This window comes from Daucus carota, chromosome 4, assembly GCF_001625215.2.
Source record: "Daucus carota subsp. sativus chromosome 4, DH1 v3.0, whole genome shotgun sequence".
NCBI classification, from domain to species: domain Eukaryota; kingdom Viridiplantae; phylum Streptophyta; class Magnoliopsida; order Apiales; family Apiaceae; genus Daucus; species Daucus carota.
This window is the reverse complement of record NC_030384.2, coordinates 38,568,571-38,588,977: the sequence shown is the minus strand read 5'-3', so window position 1 is coordinate 38,588,977 and position 20,407 is coordinate 38,568,571. Positions and strand designations below refer to the sequence as shown.

The 20,407-nt window shown below is 33.7% G+C and overlaps 2 protein-coding genes across 2 annotated transcripts; both read left to right on the top strand.

The window, feature by feature from the left end:
• The first annotated feature begins 1,230 nt into the window (after positions 1-1,230).
• LOC108218541 (LEAF RUST 10 DISEASE-RESISTANCE LOCUS RECEPTOR-LIKE PROTEIN KINASE-like 2.2) lies at positions 1,231-4,644 on the top strand. The gene is made up of 4 exons (XM_017391526.2): positions 1,231-2,176; positions 2,443-2,484; positions 2,674-2,703; positions 3,288-4,644. The coding sequence occupies exons 1-4, from the start codon at positions 1,318-1,320 to the stop codon at positions 4,412-4,414; spliced, it is 2,058 nt and encodes a 685-aa protein (XP_017247015.1). The 5' UTR covers positions 1,231-1,317; the 3' UTR covers positions 4,415-4,644.
• Positions 4,645-7,475: 2,831 nt separating this feature from the next.
• Positions 7,476-10,166, top strand: LOC108219532 (plant intracellular Ras-group-related LRR protein 4). Its single transcript, XM_017393025.2, has 4 exons — positions 7,476-8,228; positions 8,391-9,304; positions 9,380-9,568; positions 9,889-10,166. Exons 1-3 carry the CDS (start codon positions 7,604-7,606, stop codon positions 9,524-9,526), a joined length of 1,686 nt encoding a protein of 561 aa, XP_017248514.1. The 5' UTR covers positions 7,476-7,603; the 3' UTR covers positions 9,527-9,568; positions 9,889-10,166.
• The last annotated feature ends 10,241 nt before the right edge of the window (positions 10,167-20,407 follow it).

The window sequence follows — 20,407 nt, the reverse complement described above, 5'->3', positions numbered from 1 at the left end:
CGTTCGATTATCAATCTGAAAAGGATTTATACGGTATTTTGGGAGATCAGTAAGACTCGCATCGATTTCGGAACGATGGTAGATACCGCAAGAGCTCACCTCTCACAACAAATAATTGTTCATGTTTTGGAGACGTTTAGTGCTCCAGGATCAGTTGATTTGACTGATAGTTCTGAACATTGGGCTACAGATGATGCTTACGTGAAGGTCAATTGCGAGACTACTAGTTTCATAACTGATGTAGGTTGGATTGCTCGAAATATCATTGTAATACTTTTTAGATCAAAGAATATGAATATTCTATTTGTTAAGCGATCTGAAAACAAAACGACTATTTGTTTAGTTCGTTCTTTGTTTCACAATCAGATTGTAGTTGACAGTTCGGGGGTTTGTCCCGGCTGGATTTGCGATTCGTATTAATAAAATCTTTTGTTTGTAAAAAAAAAGCTATATCAGTTTGTTTACGGAAAATGTTAACTAAAAAGAAAAAATCATAATATTCTTAATCAATATGGTTTGACTTTGAATAGGATGTTTCTAAAGGAAAAATTATAAAAAATTTATTAGTGGCAGCTAATTAAGTATATAAGTTGATGATTACCCTTCACCAATTAGCACCTTGACTTGACTCTTTCAAGTGGAAGGTTTCCGCGATATTTGTAGGGTGAAAAGTCATGGTTAGTGGTTTGTTATACTTCTTCCGTCCCAAATTAACTGTTTTGTTTGATTTTTTTTGTGATTAATTCGACTTGATTTTGACTGAAAAATATGTATATTAAATAATTAAATAAAATTATGAAAAATATATTACTGAAAAGATTATCAAATTTATTTTAAAATGTATTTTTCAGTTTTGTAAAATTGTAAAAGAATAATTTTTAATTTACAATTAAAGTTGGGTCAAATTGACCACCAAAAAGTCAAACAGAACCGTTAATTTGGGACCGAGGGAGTATGCTATATCCTTATAATACTATATTAAGATTTTCTATATCTTCAAAACAATAACCGAAACATCCAACTATGTTCAAATATAACGGGGCACCACAATGTCATCAATATTTATATCTAATATAACGAGCGTGGATTTTTTTTTCCAAAGACCAGATTAAAATTCAATTAATAAAAATATTTTTCTAAAATTAAAATAATTTTTGTATATTATATATAAAAATTCTTTAAAAATAATAATTATGATCAAATTACTTGAAAGTTTGTGTTCTACCTTAGGAGTTAGGATTATATTACAACTCATCAAAGAGAAAGTTTACTAAAAACCCGGAAATCTGAGGAGTTATTTTGGATGAGCTGTGGATCATGGGAGCAAGAACATGTTTCCTTGAATATTTTTGTGCTGGTTTCCACAAATTTACATATTCACACCAGTTCATTCTATTAGTATCACTCACTTTCTTTACCTTTTCAAGCAGCAGCCATGATGATCCTTTTTCTTGCGGCGATATCCTTAACATAAGCTGCCCTTTCTACTTGCAAGGTGATCCTCTTCATAACTGTGATCAGCATGGTCTCCTCAGCCGCCAACTCCACTGCCAGGACAATCGGACCATCATATATGTGACCTCTTCTTATGATGATAAAACATACAAGTACCAGGTTGCAGACATCAATTACCAGAACTTGACAGTGCGGCTCCGTGGAAATCAAACTTCTTTTAGACTTTTCGATGGGTATGATGATGGGCTAGCTCAGAACACGCCCATAATATTTATGAATTGTCCTGCTCCTATAACCTCAGATTCTCGGTATATTGATGCTACAACTTCTGATGCCTTTTCCGGTTGTGGTAAAAATGACACAAAATCTTTTTCTGGCAAAAATTACTGTCCGAGTCAATACTCTTATGTTGTTGCTGGCCCTCTAATATTACGGGATGTAGTAGATGGTTGTAAGATACGCGATGCAGCTTTGGTGTCCCCAGATTGGCGGACCAATGTTACATTTAGTACTGATAATATAATTAATATTACTATAATCAGCAAGGCAGATAATGAAGACATTCGCAGTGAGGTGTTGGCTTATGGATTCGATGTTTCGTGGAGAGAAATCTTCTGCTACAGTTCATGTCGCAGCGACTATGATTGTGTTCTTAATTTTGAAAACAATGCTTACGGTTACAAGTGCCAGCCCTTCTCAGCAATTTTATCTTTACCCAAACGTAAGTGTGCACCTAATGATGAGCAGCAATTATCCTCCGTTATCATTTTTCATGAGATCCATCCTCTATTCTTAGATCTTATCATTTATTCTTATTTATATCAAGTCACTCGTTTTTAAATTTTGTTTGTAAGCTCCCCAGAATTCAGGATTCTGGAAGTACTCTATTTTTTTAAGGGGGATCTTCTAGTTCTTATTTATAAAGTAATTTAATCTTGCATCAACCGATTCTGCAACTGATATTGTGTATGTACATTTATTTTGCAGGCCTGCTCAAAATCTTGAGAGACATTGCTGCGTATTTTGTTGGTGAGTGTATTCAGTTTTCTTGTGGTTTACATTTGTAAATAACATGACCCAGTTTATACATAAACATATATATACATAAACTGCTTCACTGAGATTGTAACTAGTTCAAATTTATGCCTTTGTTGTGGACATGATGATATATGATTGGCGTCTTTATCTAACTCACTCTTTTTTTTCTGACCACCACAGATCGGATTCCATTTATACTTGTATTCACTGGTAAGTTTCCCCTCCCCAACTCCTGCGGCTTATGCATTCATTTTCTAGTGTAACGAAAATTGATGACTCAGAATCTTACTAAGAAGTTTCAATGATCCAACTCCCTAACATTAGGGTTGCAGACCTCTACAAAATTTGCATATTGAAGTATTCTGTTTTCTGTTGATTTTTAACTGCATATTATTAACTTCGGCTTGGAAGCAAGAGCGGATCTAGGAATAGGCATGGAGACACGTGTCCCCCCTATTTCATTCTAAATTTTGCAATATTATAGAAATGCCCCCACAAAATTTAGAAATATATAGGTGTTTTCCGAAAATTTGCTTGGTGCCCCTCTCCAAAGTTTGAATCCTAGATATGCCCTTGCTTGGAAGACATATGTTAGTGACTCAATTTTAGTGATTTTTAAATCATTAATTGATACTTTAACTCTGTGAGGAATCTATATTCTGTAATCATAACTTGTGCACCTAATTAATTTAACTTCAACTCTGTGCACCTAATTAATTTTCTTGTGCAAGTTCATCCTAGTGGAATTTCTTCAATGAAGGACCTCATTCATTACTTTTTGTTTGCAAATATAGGCAAGTTTATTGGTATAAGAGCTTTGTGTGGAATCCCATTTCTCCTAGCATTGTTACTCTTCAAGATGAGGAGAAGGCATTGGTCAATATATGACAGCATTGAGGATTTCTTACAAGGTCAGAAAAACGTTCTCATGCCCATAAGATACGATTTCTCTGATATAAAAAAGATAACTAATGGCTTCAAAGACAAATTGGGTGAAGGAGGATTTGGTACTGTGTATAAAGGAAAGCTGCGTAGTGGCCTAGTTGTTGCCGTGAAGATTATGGGCAAGTCGAAGGCTACAGGGCAAGAATTCATAAATGAAGTTGCTACAATTGGAAGGATTCATCATGTAAATGTTGTGCAAATGATTGGTTTTTGTTTTGAGGGTTCAAAACGTGCTTTAATCTATGAGTTCATGCCTAATGGATCTCTTGAGAAGTACATTTTTCCTCGTGAAGGAGAGGAGGAGCATATCTCCTTGAGTTGTGAAAAAATGTATGAGATTTCTTGCAAAGTGGCTGCTGGAATTGACTATTTACACCGAGGATGTGATATGCGAATCTTGCATTTTGATATTAAGCCTCACAACATTCTTCTAGACAAGGACTTTAATCCAAAAATTTCTGATTTTGGGCTTGCAAAATTGTATGCTACGGATGATAGTATCGTCAATCTGACTGCAGCCAGGGGAACGATAGGTTACATGGCCCCTGAGTTGTTCTACAAAAACATTGGAGGTATTTCTTATAAAGCAGACGTCTATAGTTTTGGAATGTTGCTCATGGAAATGGCGGGGCGAAGGAAAAATATAAGTCCATCAGTGGAGCAATTGAGCCAGATCTATTTTCCCTCTTGGATTTATGATCAAATAAATACAGGGAAGGAGATTGAAATGGAAGATTCTACTGCAGAAGAGACCAAGTTGTTAAAGAAGATGATAATAGTGGCATTGTGGTGTATACAACTGAAGCCTGGCGACCGTCCCTCAATGAACCAAGTCATTGAAATGCTTGAAGGAGACGTTGAGCTACTGGTCATACCAACTAAACCATTTTTAAGTCCACAAGAAGAGAATCAAGAAGCAGAGATGCAAGTAGAGGATCAAGAAGCAGCAACTCCAGAGTTGATAGAACCAGCCTAAGAAATAGCCAAGGCCACTGAAACGACAACAGAAAGTTTCTAATGCTCGTCTCTATATTAGTAACTTAATAAGATCACATGGCTGTAATTTGTACTTAAAGTTTCTATCTATCTCTGTTCCGTTAAAGTTTCTATATTTGATCCCCTTGGCTATGCCTAGAGCAATATTTTGCATCGTCTCCAACCTATGAAACTCTGTTGTTCTCTTCTATAAACAAACTTTTCCAATGATTGATTAGGTTGATACTCATAAACAAGAGCTTGATTACATCCATCAGCACAATATCTGAGTAGTCGAACCACATTGACATGGTGGATTTTACCAATGGTACCAACTTCGTTGTTAGAGTCATCTCCATGTGCTTTAGAAGCGCTATGGAGAACCTTTACCGCGACTGGAATATCAGTTGAAATCTGTCCCTTGAATACAGATCCATAACCTCCTTGGCCTAATTTATGCGTGAACATGTTTGTGATCTTCTTGATGTCACTATATGAGTATCTTGTTGGCTTGGGTGATTTATAATCCTTCAAGAACATTCTGATCTGCAATAAATCCCATTTCTGTTCTTCATTCCATCTGAAGAAGAGATATATAGAGTTATACCGGGTAGCACAACCCAGACGATGCCTACCAAAATGACTACAACTGCATACAAATTAAAAATGAGATCCAGTCAACTAAAAACTTAAAAAGGATACAGAAGCATTAGTGCATTACAATTGAGGGGGACTGAGGGAGTACTTTGTAAGGAAAAGAATATCACCTAAAAGTGCTGGCGATGCACGAAAGTGTATACTAGTGGTAGTTCTAGTATGATCATGGAACTGACAATTTTTTAGCACAATTTCACATTTCCCACCACCTGCTGGCGTGGACCAAGTCAATATACACAAATAATCAGGCAGTTCAATAGAAAGATTGTAAATCTTGGTGCAGGACTTTATTTTGAGCAGCATCTGAATGGTGTTGCCTTTCTAGATGGCTGGCCTACTTTTCTGCCATGATGATCTGTTCCTCAGATTTATATAAATCAGGACAGCTGATCTCAACATATATATCTCGAGGTGAACAGACTTGAATACACGAAGGCCAAAAGACATTTCGAATTACTAGTGTTGGATTTTAGAAGTCCATACTGCAAAAGGTTAGCAGTCTCCTTGGAGTCTAGAAGATTTACTACTTAATATACCTTGCAGCCTTGCCAAGAGGCCTTTCGCTGCAGCAGTCTGGGACAAGCCTGATAGCCGCTGCAACACTGCAGCCTCAACATTGCGATCTCTTCAGCCTCGGGGAAAGCCTCACTATAGCTGCTAAAAGGACTCGCAACCACATCTATCAACCTGTACTAGCACCAAGGTCATCTCCATCACTGCTGCGACAGTGTTGGCTTAGTCAGAAGCAAGAATAGAGGTAAATACACATAGTGAGAGGCTAGACATATTTTACACACTCAAGCAAATGGATAAGTCTTACAATATTCCTTCCTCAGATTTACCAACGATGCTTATTTCCACTCTGATTACTGATTAGTACGCTGAAGATGCCTGACCGCCACCATCATTGAGCGCGCCTTGTTTTGCAGCCCCAAACCACAGCTGCAACACTGCCGGAACAGATCACTACTTATGGGAGGGCTTACATATATATATGGAGTTAAAAACCATGCTTCTACCATTTAAATAGTACGTTTATGTTCTTCTAAGCCTATCATTTCCATATCAGGGATTGCAATTACTAATTAGAATGCAATTGCAATGACAATTGCATTCTAATCAGTAATTTTCAAAATACTAAACTTAGCCCGGCTTAATTAGTCAGGACAAGCAGTCCTGTAGGGTGCAATTGCAATGGACTTGCATTATCATCAGTAGCACATTTCAAAGACCTCGAATTTAAATCTACCAGAAAATAGTCGAAGAGGATTTGCAGATAGTTCTTTCGTATCAGAAATCAGAAATACAGAAGACACTTGTTCATTCTAAACATCCTTGGCAAATTTACATGGGCTCTATTTTATCAGCCGGCTCAACAAGATGTTACTAACGCTTCTTCTTTGATAAATAAATACTTTAGTTTCCGTAAGGCAAACCAACCATAATCAGGATAAAACAATTTTAGAAATTTCATAAAATGAATCAATATATAATCCAAGAGAGATATCAAATACAAAAAATAATGATTCTTCTTTACCTCAATTATTGACTTTTTAAAATCACTTCAAAATTTTCACATATTATAGGTTAGGTTTTGTTTGATGGTACATATTTTATAGAACAATAATTTTTAAATAAGAAACATATAAGTTAGGTTTTGTTTGAGGATACTGTTCTACACTACTATAAAATAATTATTGGGTCATTTTTGATATTTGTATATTTTAAATTATAATATAAAAAAAGTATTTTTGGTGAGTTTTGACGATTAAATATATGAAAGTTGCTTTCCGCAAAAGTTTCGACATGTTTTTTTTCTAAAAGTAAATTTCAAACTAAAAGTTAGTGTTCTAGATTTTATTTTTTTTTTTCAAATTACAAAACAACTTTTCACCTGTTTTTGAGTAAAAAATTCATATTGTTATTTGTAAAAACAATATCAACTAAAAAATTACTTTAGCAAACACGAGTGTCGTAACAATCAATCAAAACTAATCTCACACGCTTAATGACTAATATAATTGGAGTAACGGATATGAACCCTAATCAGAAATATTATAATAATACAAAAGTATTTTATATCTTAAGTTTATTATATGAATTCATGAAAAAAATTTGAAACTATAGATTTGAAAAATCTAATGAACGAATACCTCCAACAATTTAAGGGTCCAGGATTTCTAGAACTATGAATGAAGCCGAAAGTCGACAAGTCTTCATGGACCAAAGAAACGGCGGAGTGGTTATCCTGTAATTACATAAGCAAAGCAAGGGTATTCTGGGAAATATAATCAGCACAATCTTATCTTCCTCTGATAACCGATCAGTAATAAAGCAGTTAATAATTTTGCATGTGATTCAGACAATAACTTTTACAGTTGTTTATATATACATGTAGTTATCGGAGTAGATATGTACAAAATCAATCTGCACATAAATAAAAGCAGCTGTGTTCAGTTCATGCATTGACACATAAAAAAATCCTTACAGCTTCACACATATAAGTTCTGATTTTTCAACTTATTTGTTGAAAATGGATTTACTCTCTCCAAAATCAGTAGATGAAGTGGTGGCTGAAATTACAAGAATTCACAAATCGTTGCCTGAGAGACCTGGAATTGAAGAAGTTGAAGCCGCCACGGCATTGATTCGAAACGTTGAAGCTGATGATCAGGCGAGATTTGATGCCATTGCGAAACAAACCAAGAATCATGAAGTCCCGGATGAGCTTTTCTCGATTTTGCAGGAGATGCGGAAGAATTTAGTCATTTTTCGGAGCAAAGAACAGAGGAGAGAAGCTGTTAGGCTTTTAGATCTTGAGAATTTGTACCAGGAATTTGATGAGATGATTCAGAGAGCTTCGAGGTGTGTTGCTTCACCAATGGGGTCGAATTCGCAGGCTACTGCTTCGAATTTGTCTAATAATTCGTATGATTCTCCGGTGAATGGGGCGAATACGACGAAGAAGGTGTCTTCTGGTTTGGTTTATGAGAAGGATGCTGTGAAAGCTTCTGCGGAGTTGTTTACTAGGGATGATAGTTATGTGAAGAAGGCTAAGCCCACATTTTCGAGTGAGGGAATTGTCGGTGCAAGGCGATCTGGGGATGTTTTAGGTCCTCAGATTGTGGATTCTACTTTAAGATCAGTAAAGATCTCAGGTACATTGATGAAGTCCTTGTATTCAAATTTTGTTTTGTTTGTAGATTTGTTGTGTTTAATATGTGTTAATGAGATGAATAGTAGTGTTAATCTATTAGCATTAGTAAGTGTAGATTGGGATTTCAGGCCTTAATGATGTTTCCTGTTTCGGTTTTGGATAGGTCAAGATGGGGAAAAATTGAGTCTTATAAAGCTTGCCAGTTTAATTGAAGTATCTGCCAAGAAGGGGACAAAGGAGCTTAATCTTCAGGGTAAATTGATGGAACAAATTGAGTGGCTTCCGGATTCAATTGGGAAGCTCTCTGGTTTGATCACATTGGATTTGTCGGAAAACAGGATTGGGGCTTTACCATCCACGATAGGAGGGCTCTCTTCTTTGACAAAGTTGGATTTGCACTCAAACAAGCTTGTTGAAATCCCGGAGACTCTTGGAGATATTCATAGTTTGGTTTTTCTTGATTTGAGGGGGAATCAGTTGGCATCATTGCCTGCTACAATTGGTAAATTGGTGAGACTTCAGGATCTTGATTTAAGTTCAAACCTTCTTCCTTTGCTTCCTGAGTCAATTGGGTCACTTGTTAGTCTCAAGACATTGAATATTGAGACAAACAATATTGAAGAACTTCCCCATACTATTGCTCAGTGTTCCTCTCTTAAGGAGCTCCGTGCAGATTATAATCGGCTTAAAGCCCTTCCTGAAGCTGTCGGACGCATTGAATCTCTTGAAGTATTATCTGTGCGCTATAATAATATTAGCAAATTGCCTACTACGATGGCATCTTTGTCCAACTTGAAGGAGCTTGATATAAGTTTCAATGAGGTAGGCTCAGTACCGGAGAGCTTATGTTTTGCGACCACTTTAGTAAAGATGGACATAAGCAACAATTTTGCAGATCTACAGTACTTGCCAAGGTCCATAGGAAATCTTGAGATGCTGGAAGAGTTGAATATGAGCAATAACCAGATAAGAATCCTTCCAGATTCCTTTAAGCTGCTGTCAAAATTACGTGTCCTAAATGTGGAAGGGAACCCTCTGGAAGAGCCACCAAGAAGTGTTACTGACATGGGGGCTCAGGTATATGTTTATTATGGTCTTTTTCCAAATCGTTAATTATTGATAAAATGCTAATATTTTTTTTCTGTTTATCAGGCTGTTGTTCAGTACATGGCTGAACTTGCCGCGAAGAGAGATGTCAAGGCACCACCCGTCAAGGAGAAAAAGTCCTGGGCTTCGATATGCTTCTTTTCAAAGTCTAACAAAAGGAAGCGCAATGGCATGGAGTATGTTAAAACCTGAGTTTCAGCTAAGCAGACGAAACAGACGATACAATGCTCCTAGGTAAATTATCTAATTATAATTATTTATTTATCCATCTTTTACTGCACGTGTATGGTAGCAGTAGCTAAAATGTTGTATTGCAGTAGCTTCAACTTCTAAGATCTAGATAGGTTCTCCATTGTTTCAATCAAGAGATGGAATAATTTTCAATTCTTTACGTTATAGTTAATTAAATTTGGTATTTAAGAGAAGTACAGCAGGGCAATCTTATCAACAGCCATCAGAAAACATAATGAGTTGTACTAGTAGTTATATGCAAATGTCAATAAACAAATGCCTGGAGAGAGGCCTCACATGTTCTAGTTCTTTTTATGATACAGGAACTTGGGTGGCACTTACGTGGAAGAAAATGTAGATCTTGCGGAGCTGGTGCTTGCCTAAGATGTCGGTCTGAGTCAGATATGGTTCTTATTCTGCGCTTGCAGGATCGTAGATTTTTCTTCTCTTTTTTTCCCAGGGCAATTTCCCTATTGCTTTCATGTATTTAAGTTTTCAGAACAAATGAGATGTAAATTGTCACAAACCGGCAAAGTTACAGAGGGCAATGTTTGCTGCATCTCAGCACCATCATAATCTAATAATCTTGAGTTTATGTTTAGTTGGATTTTTCGTTAAGCACTAATTCAAATATAGACTGTTGCTTAATCTTTAGATTCATACAAAGTGATGGGCTTCTGAGGTGAGAAGTCTGTTTTAGTCAGGTTTAATCCAGGGAATTTCTGATTGCCTGTCAAGCATTTTACATATTCCTTAAACAATATGGCCACTTCAACCAACAGAAGACTTGTAATGCCTGAAAAAGAAACTAAGTTCGAGATGTGAAGTCAAATGGAAAAGCACTTATTATTGTTTTATTCAAGAAAGTAGATTAATTATCCGCAGATGCCACCCGGACCCGGTCTCAGAGCGAGAGCAAAATGGCTTTCTGTGGGCGCAAGGCCGCCAGCTGTTTTTCATAAATTACTTTACAGAGATTTCCCCAAACACACAAATGCAAGCCTGTTTGATACCGTTTTTTTCTTTTCTCAATCTCTCTCGCCTTAAAGTAGTAAACATTGCATATTATTTTTATTACTGACGTGTTAGATGTCGTCTTTTTATTCTCATTGTAAATTTTACACATGTCGTCTTTTCTTTTTTACCGTAAATATTGTGGACGCTTTTATCGTGAACTCTCTTTTTATTTTATCACATCTAAAAAATATTTGAGATGTTACGTGTTACGGCCTCTTCCACCGTAAAATTTTGTGACGCATTTGTTCTTATCTTTTTCTTAATCTTATCCGAATACTTTCATCAATACCGCGGACTCTATGATGTATTTGATGTCGTTTTTTTCCTCAATTCTTTCCACCGTAAAATTTGCCGCCGTTATCTTCCTATCTCTATCATCCTAAATATACTCGGACGTTATATATTACAATACCGCACAAACAATATTTACCGCAGAAAATAATTACTATTCGCTTAGCTTGTAAGCTAACATAACTAATATAATTAGAGAATTAGTCGCAGCAGAAAACTAAATTTCTGACTAGTTACTTAAAGTTTCAAAAATTGTACTGAAATATAAAATCTTACAAAGATGACACGAAGTCTAATGATAAAATGTTTGGTTCGAAGCTCACGTGTTGATCTTGCACCTCTTTTCCATGCGTAAATGCTAGTAGACATGATCACATTACTTATCTATCTACGTGTTTAGCTGTACTGTGCATTAATTCAGCAGTGTAACCAGGACACTTCATGTGGTTTGATAATCCATTTCAACTGTAACCGTCATTGTCTTCTTCACAGTTACAGCCGTAGATCGGGCTCTAAAGTTAAGTTCTTCTTCAGAGTTCAATTCAACCAGTTTCTGTTGACAAGATAAAGATGGTTGTGGCCCATAAACAGATTCGGGTGGTTGATGCATTTCTATCAAGATCCTTCGCTTTCTCAGCTGTTGAACTGCTGACAAAAAAAATTTCCCCGCAGGGTTGGACGGAGATTAAGGGGCCGTTTAAAATAAGTTTTTATTATTTAAAATAAAGAAGTTAAGGAAAAGTTAGAAGCAAGTTAAGACATATGAATGATTAAAGAGTTTAGAAAAGAAGTAGAAGTTATGAAACAAAAGTTAGCATTCTCAAATTTTTATAAATACTTCTTGACTTTTTATACAAACGGTACGGATAAATGTTTTCAACTTATAAATCTAGAAGTCAGGTTTTTAAGTCCGGCCAAACACCCCTTAAGACGAATCTGAGTCTCCTAAGCTGGCAGATACCCCTCTTCACTCGGAAAACAGAATACTCCCTCCATCTCATATTAGGTGTCCTGTTTGACTATTAGATGGTCAATTTGACCCAACTTTGATCATTAATTAAAAAAATATTATTAATTATTTTAAAAATCTGAAAAATTGATTTTGAAGGGGATTAGATATATTTTCTAATGAAGTAAGTTTTTAAAATTTTTTAAGTTGAATAATATGTGCAATTTGCGGTCAAAATCTAGTCAATTTGACTCTTCAATAGTCAAACAAGACACATAATATGAGATGGAGGGAGTATAAGTGTTAGCAAATAAATTTTTGTTAAAAGGGCAAGTACAAAATTATATGCAAAATTGCAAAATCACATATAGGTCTCAACAAGGTGTTCTGAATTACTGGTAGGCAAGTGAAGTTCCTTTCACAAGCTTGACAAAGTCACATGAAGTCCATGTTATCATTAATGTTAGAGTAACTACTTCCAATATAGATTTAAGATTTTTCCATATATTTATATGATGGAATCTGTTATGTTTTCCTAAGTTGTGACAATGACACAGTTTGTTGATCTGGCAAGTTCTGGTGCCAGCTCTACTGCTCCACCCTCCAGTGCATAACCTTATCACTCAGATTTCAAGTTTTCAAGGGAACAGAATAAAACTCTGCATGTTTCCTCAATAACTTATTTGCCAAATTGTTCTTCACATTCTTATGCTAACTGCAAGATCTCTGACAACAATACCGCCTGCTTACTGCCATTTCCGAGGTTACGAGTCCTAAATAAAAAACCGTAAATCAAATAAGACGGTTCGTCTAACTCGATTATAACAATGTCCGGGGTGTCGGACCTTGTTACTATCGAATACTCCCTCCGTCCCTATTTATCTGTCCACTTTGGAAGTAAGAATTTGTCCCTATTTATCTGTCCATTTATACTTTCAAAACTAATTTAATGATAGTTTTTCAAATATATCTCCATAATTTCAATTTTCAAAGCTTGACTTATTTAAAACTTGGTTGAATTCATGTTTTCAAGACATAAAGTAGGGGTATTCCACCATTTTCAAGATATTAATTAGAGGTATTTAATGAAAAAGTTCATACAATCAATTATTCCTTGGTATGTGTTTTTTTTTCCAAAATGGACAGATAAAAAGGGACGGAGGGAGTATCATTTTCAGTACTCGGAATAAAAATTTGATTCAAATCCCACATTACATTTTAATAATTGGCAAAGATAACAAAAAAGGGATGTAGTGGCCTCACACCTAATTGAAAAGTAATGGTTTCCACCAGACCTACCTTCCCAGGAAATGTCTAAAAGAAGGGTTTTTCTTTTGTTTCTAGCTACAACGGAATCTCATCTTTATCTGTTTCTCATCTCACCTTTACAAAAATGTACTATTGCTCTGCATTACACTAACACGGCTGCTAACAAAACATCTGTCCACTAGGGTTGAGCAAAAAAAACCGAAAAACCGAAACCGAGCCGAAAAACCGAAAAACCACACCGAAAAAAACCGAAACCGACAAAAACCGAAAAAAACCGTAGCTCAACCGAACCGACGGTTACGGTTTTACACCTAAAACCGAACCGAAAAACCGAACCGCTTATATAATATTATATAATTTATTATATATTATATATTTTATATAAAATAAATTATTACATTGGTATTATTGGTATATTATCTGCTAAGTAAGGAACTATCCACCTCAACTATAGTTACAAGTCAGCAAGTTACAGTAGTTTGTTATATTTAAGTAGAGAGAGAGTAGTAGAGTAGTTAGTAATTAACATCATTTCCATAAAGAGATACTGTGTAACTAAGCCTTGTATTGAATTCTGATAATTTCTAAGTAATGCAAGTTCGTTTTCTTAAAAAAAAAACACTTGGCTGATTCATATTTTACATTTCTGGATCATCTTTACATACCGTAATAGTGCTCATCTACTTCATTTCGATTATATTAATAAGTATTTATATTTTAAATATTTTCTTTCTTATTTATTTTGGTAAAATACGTACTAATGAATAATATTTAATTAGTGATTATACCTTATTTTTTATTAAAAAAATTTTGAGTTGATTATTAAATTTGTATAATATTTTTATTATAAGAAACCGAAAAAAACCGTAACCAAACCGACGGTTAACCGAACCGAAAAAAACCGTTTGAAACGGTTCGGTAACGGTTTTAAGGTAGAAACCGAACCGAACCGACATGTACGGTTCGGTAACGATTTTAGCTAAAAACCGAGCCGAACCGACCCGTGCACACCCCTACTGTCCACTGCTATCAAACCACACACACTAACTATACATTTGTCTTTTATCATCCAGGCCTGCACTTAACTTGCACCATTGGTCATGTTTGACAGGCATTTTTCGACGAAAATAAAGATTTGTTTAGGAATTATTTTTATATTTATATAATATTTTTTAATATTATATATTTAACAAGTGTCTTGTTCTTACTTTTTTTACCCTTTGATATTTATAAATTCCTAAATACTTACACCCCTTTGGTTTTACTTTAACATGATTATAATATAGAGCACTCTTACGTACCTCAAATTGTGTCTCCAATCTTTTTCTCAAATAACGTGATAGATATATGATTAATTTTAATTGGATGATTAATGTGCATGCATGGAACTCATTATTAATGTCTTCTTACATTGTTATCTAAATTGAAAAAAAGTATGGTAAATTGAAAAAAAGTATGGAAACATTTTTCGGAATTACAAACATTTTCATATAATATGATAGTAATCATACGATTATCATTTTAAATTACGTGATGGTGAATTATATTAATAAAATTGTTGTAGTCTTCGCACAACTAAATTAGACGTACACTTAGAGATCGTAAATTCAAGATCTGCGAGGAGTGGATAGAATCTAATGGACATATACAACAAGCAGTAGGGTCGGACCCAGCTCATGGTGACCCGCTTCGGTTGTTAATAATATATAATCAAGTTGTCTAGCATGTCCCCTTGCAAGCTTCCCACGACAATAAAGTAATACTCCCTCCGTCCCACAATACATGTCTCTTTTGGAAAATTTTTTTGTCCCACAATACATGTCTACTTTTAGTTTCCAATGCAAATATATTGCAAATATTTCAAAATTACCCTTCTTGAAAGTTGTATAACAATTAATGGAGGTTGAATAAGAGTCTACATTCATGCATTTATTAGGGGTAGAGGTGAGAAAATTTTATCTAATCAATGCTTTCTTAATATGCGTAATTTTTTCAAAAGAGACATGTATTGTGGGACGGAGGGAGTATATACTACACTATTATATAATTTAATAAATCGTTCTACGACTTATTTTATTATTTATAATACCATCTAATATTTGTGAGTTGTCCCCAGCGAATTTAGATTATTGTGGCCACTAGCTTGCTTGTTTGTTACTAAACATTCTTTACGCTATTTCTTTCAGCTTATATGATTGGTAAATTATTTTGAAAAAATAGTCTGTTCCATATAGTACTGTTTATTTCTTAATTGAAAATATTTAATCGTTTTAAAATTTATATGATTTAAAAAAAGGATAGCTCAGAGTATTTGCAGAACTATTCGACTGATATTAGATATGATTAAGAATACAGTAGCAATTACTTATAGTATTCCTAGACCTTGCATAAGCTTTAGTTAAAAATAATTAATATATATTATAAATAAAGATTATATAAAAAAGTTCAACTCGAAGAAACATTACCGTTATTTATAATTTTAATCAATCTCCTAATATTGTTTATATTTTGATAATATTGATCCGATTCTTATCTTGACATAAAAATTCATTTCTCACCCTTTCAACACTATTGTTTTCGCTATTTTATATTTCTATATCATTTTGTCTCTCTTAGTATTGCCCTAACTTCGCTGCACTATTTAAGGTGACTTCTAGTTAATTTCTATATTCTAAAATAAAATATATATTGATATAGGTTTTTCTTATAAATACACTCTATTGGTATTTATAATTATTCATTTTCTGAGATTCATTCGATAATCGGAAATTAGTCATTTGTTGAATATATTAATATAATATAATACTAATAAGTTAAAAATCTGTTATTTTCGTTTTGAAAAATAAATATCAATCGAATTTTAAAAATCAAATAGTCAAAATACATAATAATAATTAACAGGATGATTAGTCAGTTGAATCAAGGAATATAGGATCATGGAATGCTAATTTATTAAATTTATTTCTTAAGAGAAATTTAAAATATTAAAATGGTTATACGGGTATGTGGCCCAAACTTATAGGAGTAGTTTCATTGTTTACTAGACTTGGAAAGAGGACGCTTTACGATCAAATCCATTTAAAATTGTTTCTATTAGGCCCATTGAAGTTTACAAAGCATTCGGCCCGGGAGACACCAAAACGATACATGAATCATATCATCCATGCCATAGAAAAATTATATAGCGCAGGGTAATATTTACATTATTATTCAAAAAAAAAAGGTAACAACATTTTTAATTTTTAATCAATTATTTGGAATTGATATTTATATTTATATTTGCACATATCATTCTTTTTTAATTTTTAATCAATTATTTGGAATTGTCTCATAAATTAATCAAACTGTAAACAACATTCACATTTTATTGTTTAAATTATCTCAAATTCTTTAGTGATAGATTAAACATAGACCTCTGGGAAAAGGAGCTTCTCTTTTTGAATCCTCTCGTATACAGAGTTAGAAAGAACGTATATGGAAGAGTAAAGAGTTTTTTTTTCTGTTGGCATAATCACACTTCTTCGTGGGCTCCTTCCAATTTCTAACCACCCACAACAGTTTCTTTACAAAACTAACCATCCTTTTTTTCGTTTTACAAATGTAACCACCCTAATTCTTTACAGCTCAGGCGAACACAAAAGAGAATGTTCGCCCTTGCCAGGGGCGAACACCATGACACTTATATGTTGTGTACGCCCCTGCCGGGGGCGGACACAGTGTGCTGTAATAATATTAGCTAGTCAGTATATTTGCCAGACTGGATCAATTTAGAGAAGATCTGGATCGATATGATGTGCGCACACCGGTTTATAAAATGAAATTCATGGGTAGGTTTCATGCATACTATCGTAAAATTTTTCGAATTGATTAATTTCCGTAATATTATTAACTGATTTGATTTTTGTAATCCTATTAATTTTTATAAGTTTTTTATTTATTAAAATTAAAATATTATATCATTTTAAATATGAACAATTATAGAATTTATGATGTAAATATATATTTCTTAATAAATAACAAGTACAATAATAACTAAATATTAAATAATATTTTAATATTAAAATACACACGATACGATTTTCACTCTTATTAATCCTTCCGATTAATTCCTGATTTTTTATTAATCGATATCGGTAGATCAGCCGACTAGGTTCGATAGATATCTTTTACATATAATTTTTAATTTCTTTTGTTATCGACTAAAAACTAAAAAGTGGTGATAACTTCTTTACTATGTGTAATACATTTCTGAAGTATATTTTTTGGATCGTTAAAATCAATATTTAATTAAAAAATGTTACTAATTAGAACTAAAAACAAATATTAAAAAAATAAAAATTAAGATATTTAATTGTGATTTTAGAATATTCAAAAAAATTAGTGATATTTAGTCAAGATTTTCTAGTTAATTCAAGATTTTTTTGTATTAAAACACTAACGAATTTTATTCGTGTACTCCCTCCGGTCCATTGTATAGGACGTTTGACTTTTTACACGTATCTTTAGAAAGTTTGACCATATATTTAAAATTGATATTCTAAAATTTTCTTTTTCTGAACAAAAATATTTATGTTATATTTTTATTCAGAAAAAGAATTACAAAAATATTTCCTGTCCCATTCACTTTTTATTTTCTTTTTAAAATCTGTGGTCGTACGTTGTATTTCCTGTCCCATTCACTTTTTATTTTCTTTTCCCACGTATCTTAAACTTTTTTATAAAATTTGATATTATACTTTTGTTTTAAAAATTTTGTTTCCAAATGTAAAATTTATATATAAAATTTTTATGTTGCATATGAAATGTTAAAATAATAAAAGAAATATATTTTATAAACAATTTGAACCCAAACATATATAGTTCAGTCAAAGAAAATGAATAGTTTGACAATGGGGCCGTTTGAGTGAGGTTAAAATAAGTGCTTCTTGCTTAAAATAAAAAAGTGAAGTAGAAGTTAGAAGTTAGTTAAGACTTATAAGTGATTAAAGTGTTTGGGAAAAAAGCGGAAGTCATGAAACAAAAGTTAGGAATCGTAGCTTTTTATAAGTGCTTCTCAACTTTTTACACAAACAGTACGAATAATTGCTTATAACTTAAAAGTCCAGAAACGGGGCTTAAAAGCCCCGCCAAACACCCACAATATTTATAATGAAAATTTAGTGATGGAATGCAGTCCGGTACTAATGTAGTAAAGTGACACGAAAACTTCCCACAAAGAATGTGACACAAAAACAATAAGACTCAAGACAAGTGTACTAGCCAGTATTATTACACTACAGTTTAACACATAACATCAAATAAGTGTCATTGTGTTCGCCCCTGGCGAGGGCGTACACAACGTATAAGTGTCATGGTGTTCGCCCCTGGCAAGGGCGAACATTCTCTTTTGTGTTCGCCCGCGCTGTAAAGAATTAGGGTGGTTACATTTGTAAAACGAAAAAAAAGGTGGTTAGTTTTGTAAAGAAACTGTTGTGGGTGGTTAGAAATTGGAAGGAGCCCTTCTTCGTGCATGTATTAATATTATACTCCCTCCATCCCAATTTAGATGAGCCTTTTGCTCATTTCACACATATTAAGGAGTATTAAATGGTTGTTTCTTTTACCATCTTTGCCCATATTTATTGTGTTGACTTCCTATTGTATATTAGCAAGTGGTACATTGAAATGATAAATAAGAGAGGGTAAGGATGGAAAATAGTTGATAAATATGCATTGAAAGCGGAGAAGCTCAACTATTTTGGGATAAATCTTTTCCCCAAAAGGCTCATCTAATTTGGGATGGAGGGAGTAATAATTAACTCATTTTTCATATATGAAGGGCGTGTCAAACTTTAGAAGCTGGAATGGTGCATGGAAGCCACCATCTCCTCAGACTGATGCTCCTCCCAGCTTATTTTCATCCCCACCAAACTCTTTCAAGGTTTATTGGGTAGAAACCTTATGACTACATAGTTCATCGGAAAAATCCTAAAATTTTATAATAATAACACATATGAAAGAAAAATATTTTTTTAAGCACATGTATCTCTATTTATGGACTATGGTTCACTATTCTAAAGGAATATTTCAAAAAATATAATATTTTCATATTAAACGAGACATCTTTCGATTTTTTGATAGAAGAATCTCCTTCTTAAGATGGCATCTTTTAATTTTTAATGTTAATGTATGACGGACACATAATATGAATGAAGGTTGAAAGGTTGGGAAAAATTCACCGGAATTATTTTATTTCTTCAGAGCTACAATGATCGTATCACCCTGGATTTTAGAAAGCATCTCCCTCACACGATTTCCAAATTTTGAATGGTGGAGATTAGATTTGGATGTCAAAAGGTTAATTTTTTAAGGTCTTATTAGAGGTATATGCACCACAGCGTTGGGGGTCAAACTCTTTGTCGTGAGTAGATTTGGACTTGATATATATGTCCCAACACGTATTCTTGGTTATTTCTTAAACTAAGCTATGATTACTAAGATATGTGAACGTTAGTGGATTATCAACTAATTTTAAAGGTGCGTGTTACATTGAATAATAATAGATATATAAATGAAATAAAAGAGAGAAGTTCTTTCACTTGGCCAACAAATATTCTTCTTCTTTTTTTTTTATATTCTAGTTTTACTTGTTACTTTAATTATTGCTTGTGTGAAGTTTACAGCTTATGTTGGTACACCCTCGTTTGAGTTCCACGTATTATGTCTTCTTTTGAGGATTTGTTATGTTGTGTTGAGGTTTGTCTCTCACTTGAAACTTAATAATTAATAAATATCCGATTAAGAGTCATATTTGGATAATAAAGCTCCAATTTGTGGTGATCCTGAATTATAACTTGTGTTGTGCACACAAATTGATAGCTGAAATTCCTGAGAGAGATTAATTCTGAAACAAATTAGTTATGACTTTCACATGAGGCATATTTATAGTAAGGATGGAGATGAGAAAGTGTTAAAAGCATGATGAGCCTCAACATTATAAAACAAATTACCTACAAAAGGGTTATGCTCCTCCTTTAATTTTTTTATTGCTATGGAATTTAGAGTTTGTGGCTTCTTTTTTGGCAAAGTCTTATAAAATTAGCTAGCTCTCGTATTCCATAATAGAGTAATTAGCACTTTGCACCCCTTATCTTTGGATGCAATTTTTATTTGCTCTTAAACTATGTTTTATACATGTTGTACGTTTATATTTGGCTTAATGACCTTTTAGCACTCGAGGTTTGGATAGATGTTTCGATGCGGCCTCAATGTTTAAAGTCGTTCGATTCAACCCTCCAAGTTTTTCGAATGTACTGTTTAGCCCTTATGCCGTATAC

Coding starts and splice junctions, on each gene's coding strand:
- LOC108218541 (XM_017391526.2), top strand. CDS start 1,318: ATGGGAGCAAGAACATGTTTCCTTGAATATTTTTGTGCTGGTTTCCAC. Junction 2,485..2,673: donor CATTGCTGCGTATTTTGTTG/GTGAGTGTATTC, acceptor TGACCACCACAG/ATCGGATTCCATTTATACTT. Junction 2,704..3,287: donor ATTTATACTTGTATTCACTG/GTAAGTTTCCCC, acceptor TTGCAAATATAG/GCAAGTTTATTGGTATAAGA.
- LOC108219532 (XM_017393025.2), top strand. CDS start 7,604: ATGGATTTACTCTCTCCAAAATCAGTAGATGAAGTGGTGGCTGAAATT. Junction 8,229..8,390: donor AAGATCAGTAAAGATCTCAG/GTACATTGATGA, acceptor GGTTTTGGATAG/GTCAAGATGGGGAAAAATTG. Junction 9,305..9,379: donor TTACTGACATGGGGGCTCAG/GTATATGTTTAT, acceptor TCTGTTTATCAG/GCTGTTGTTCAGTACATGGC.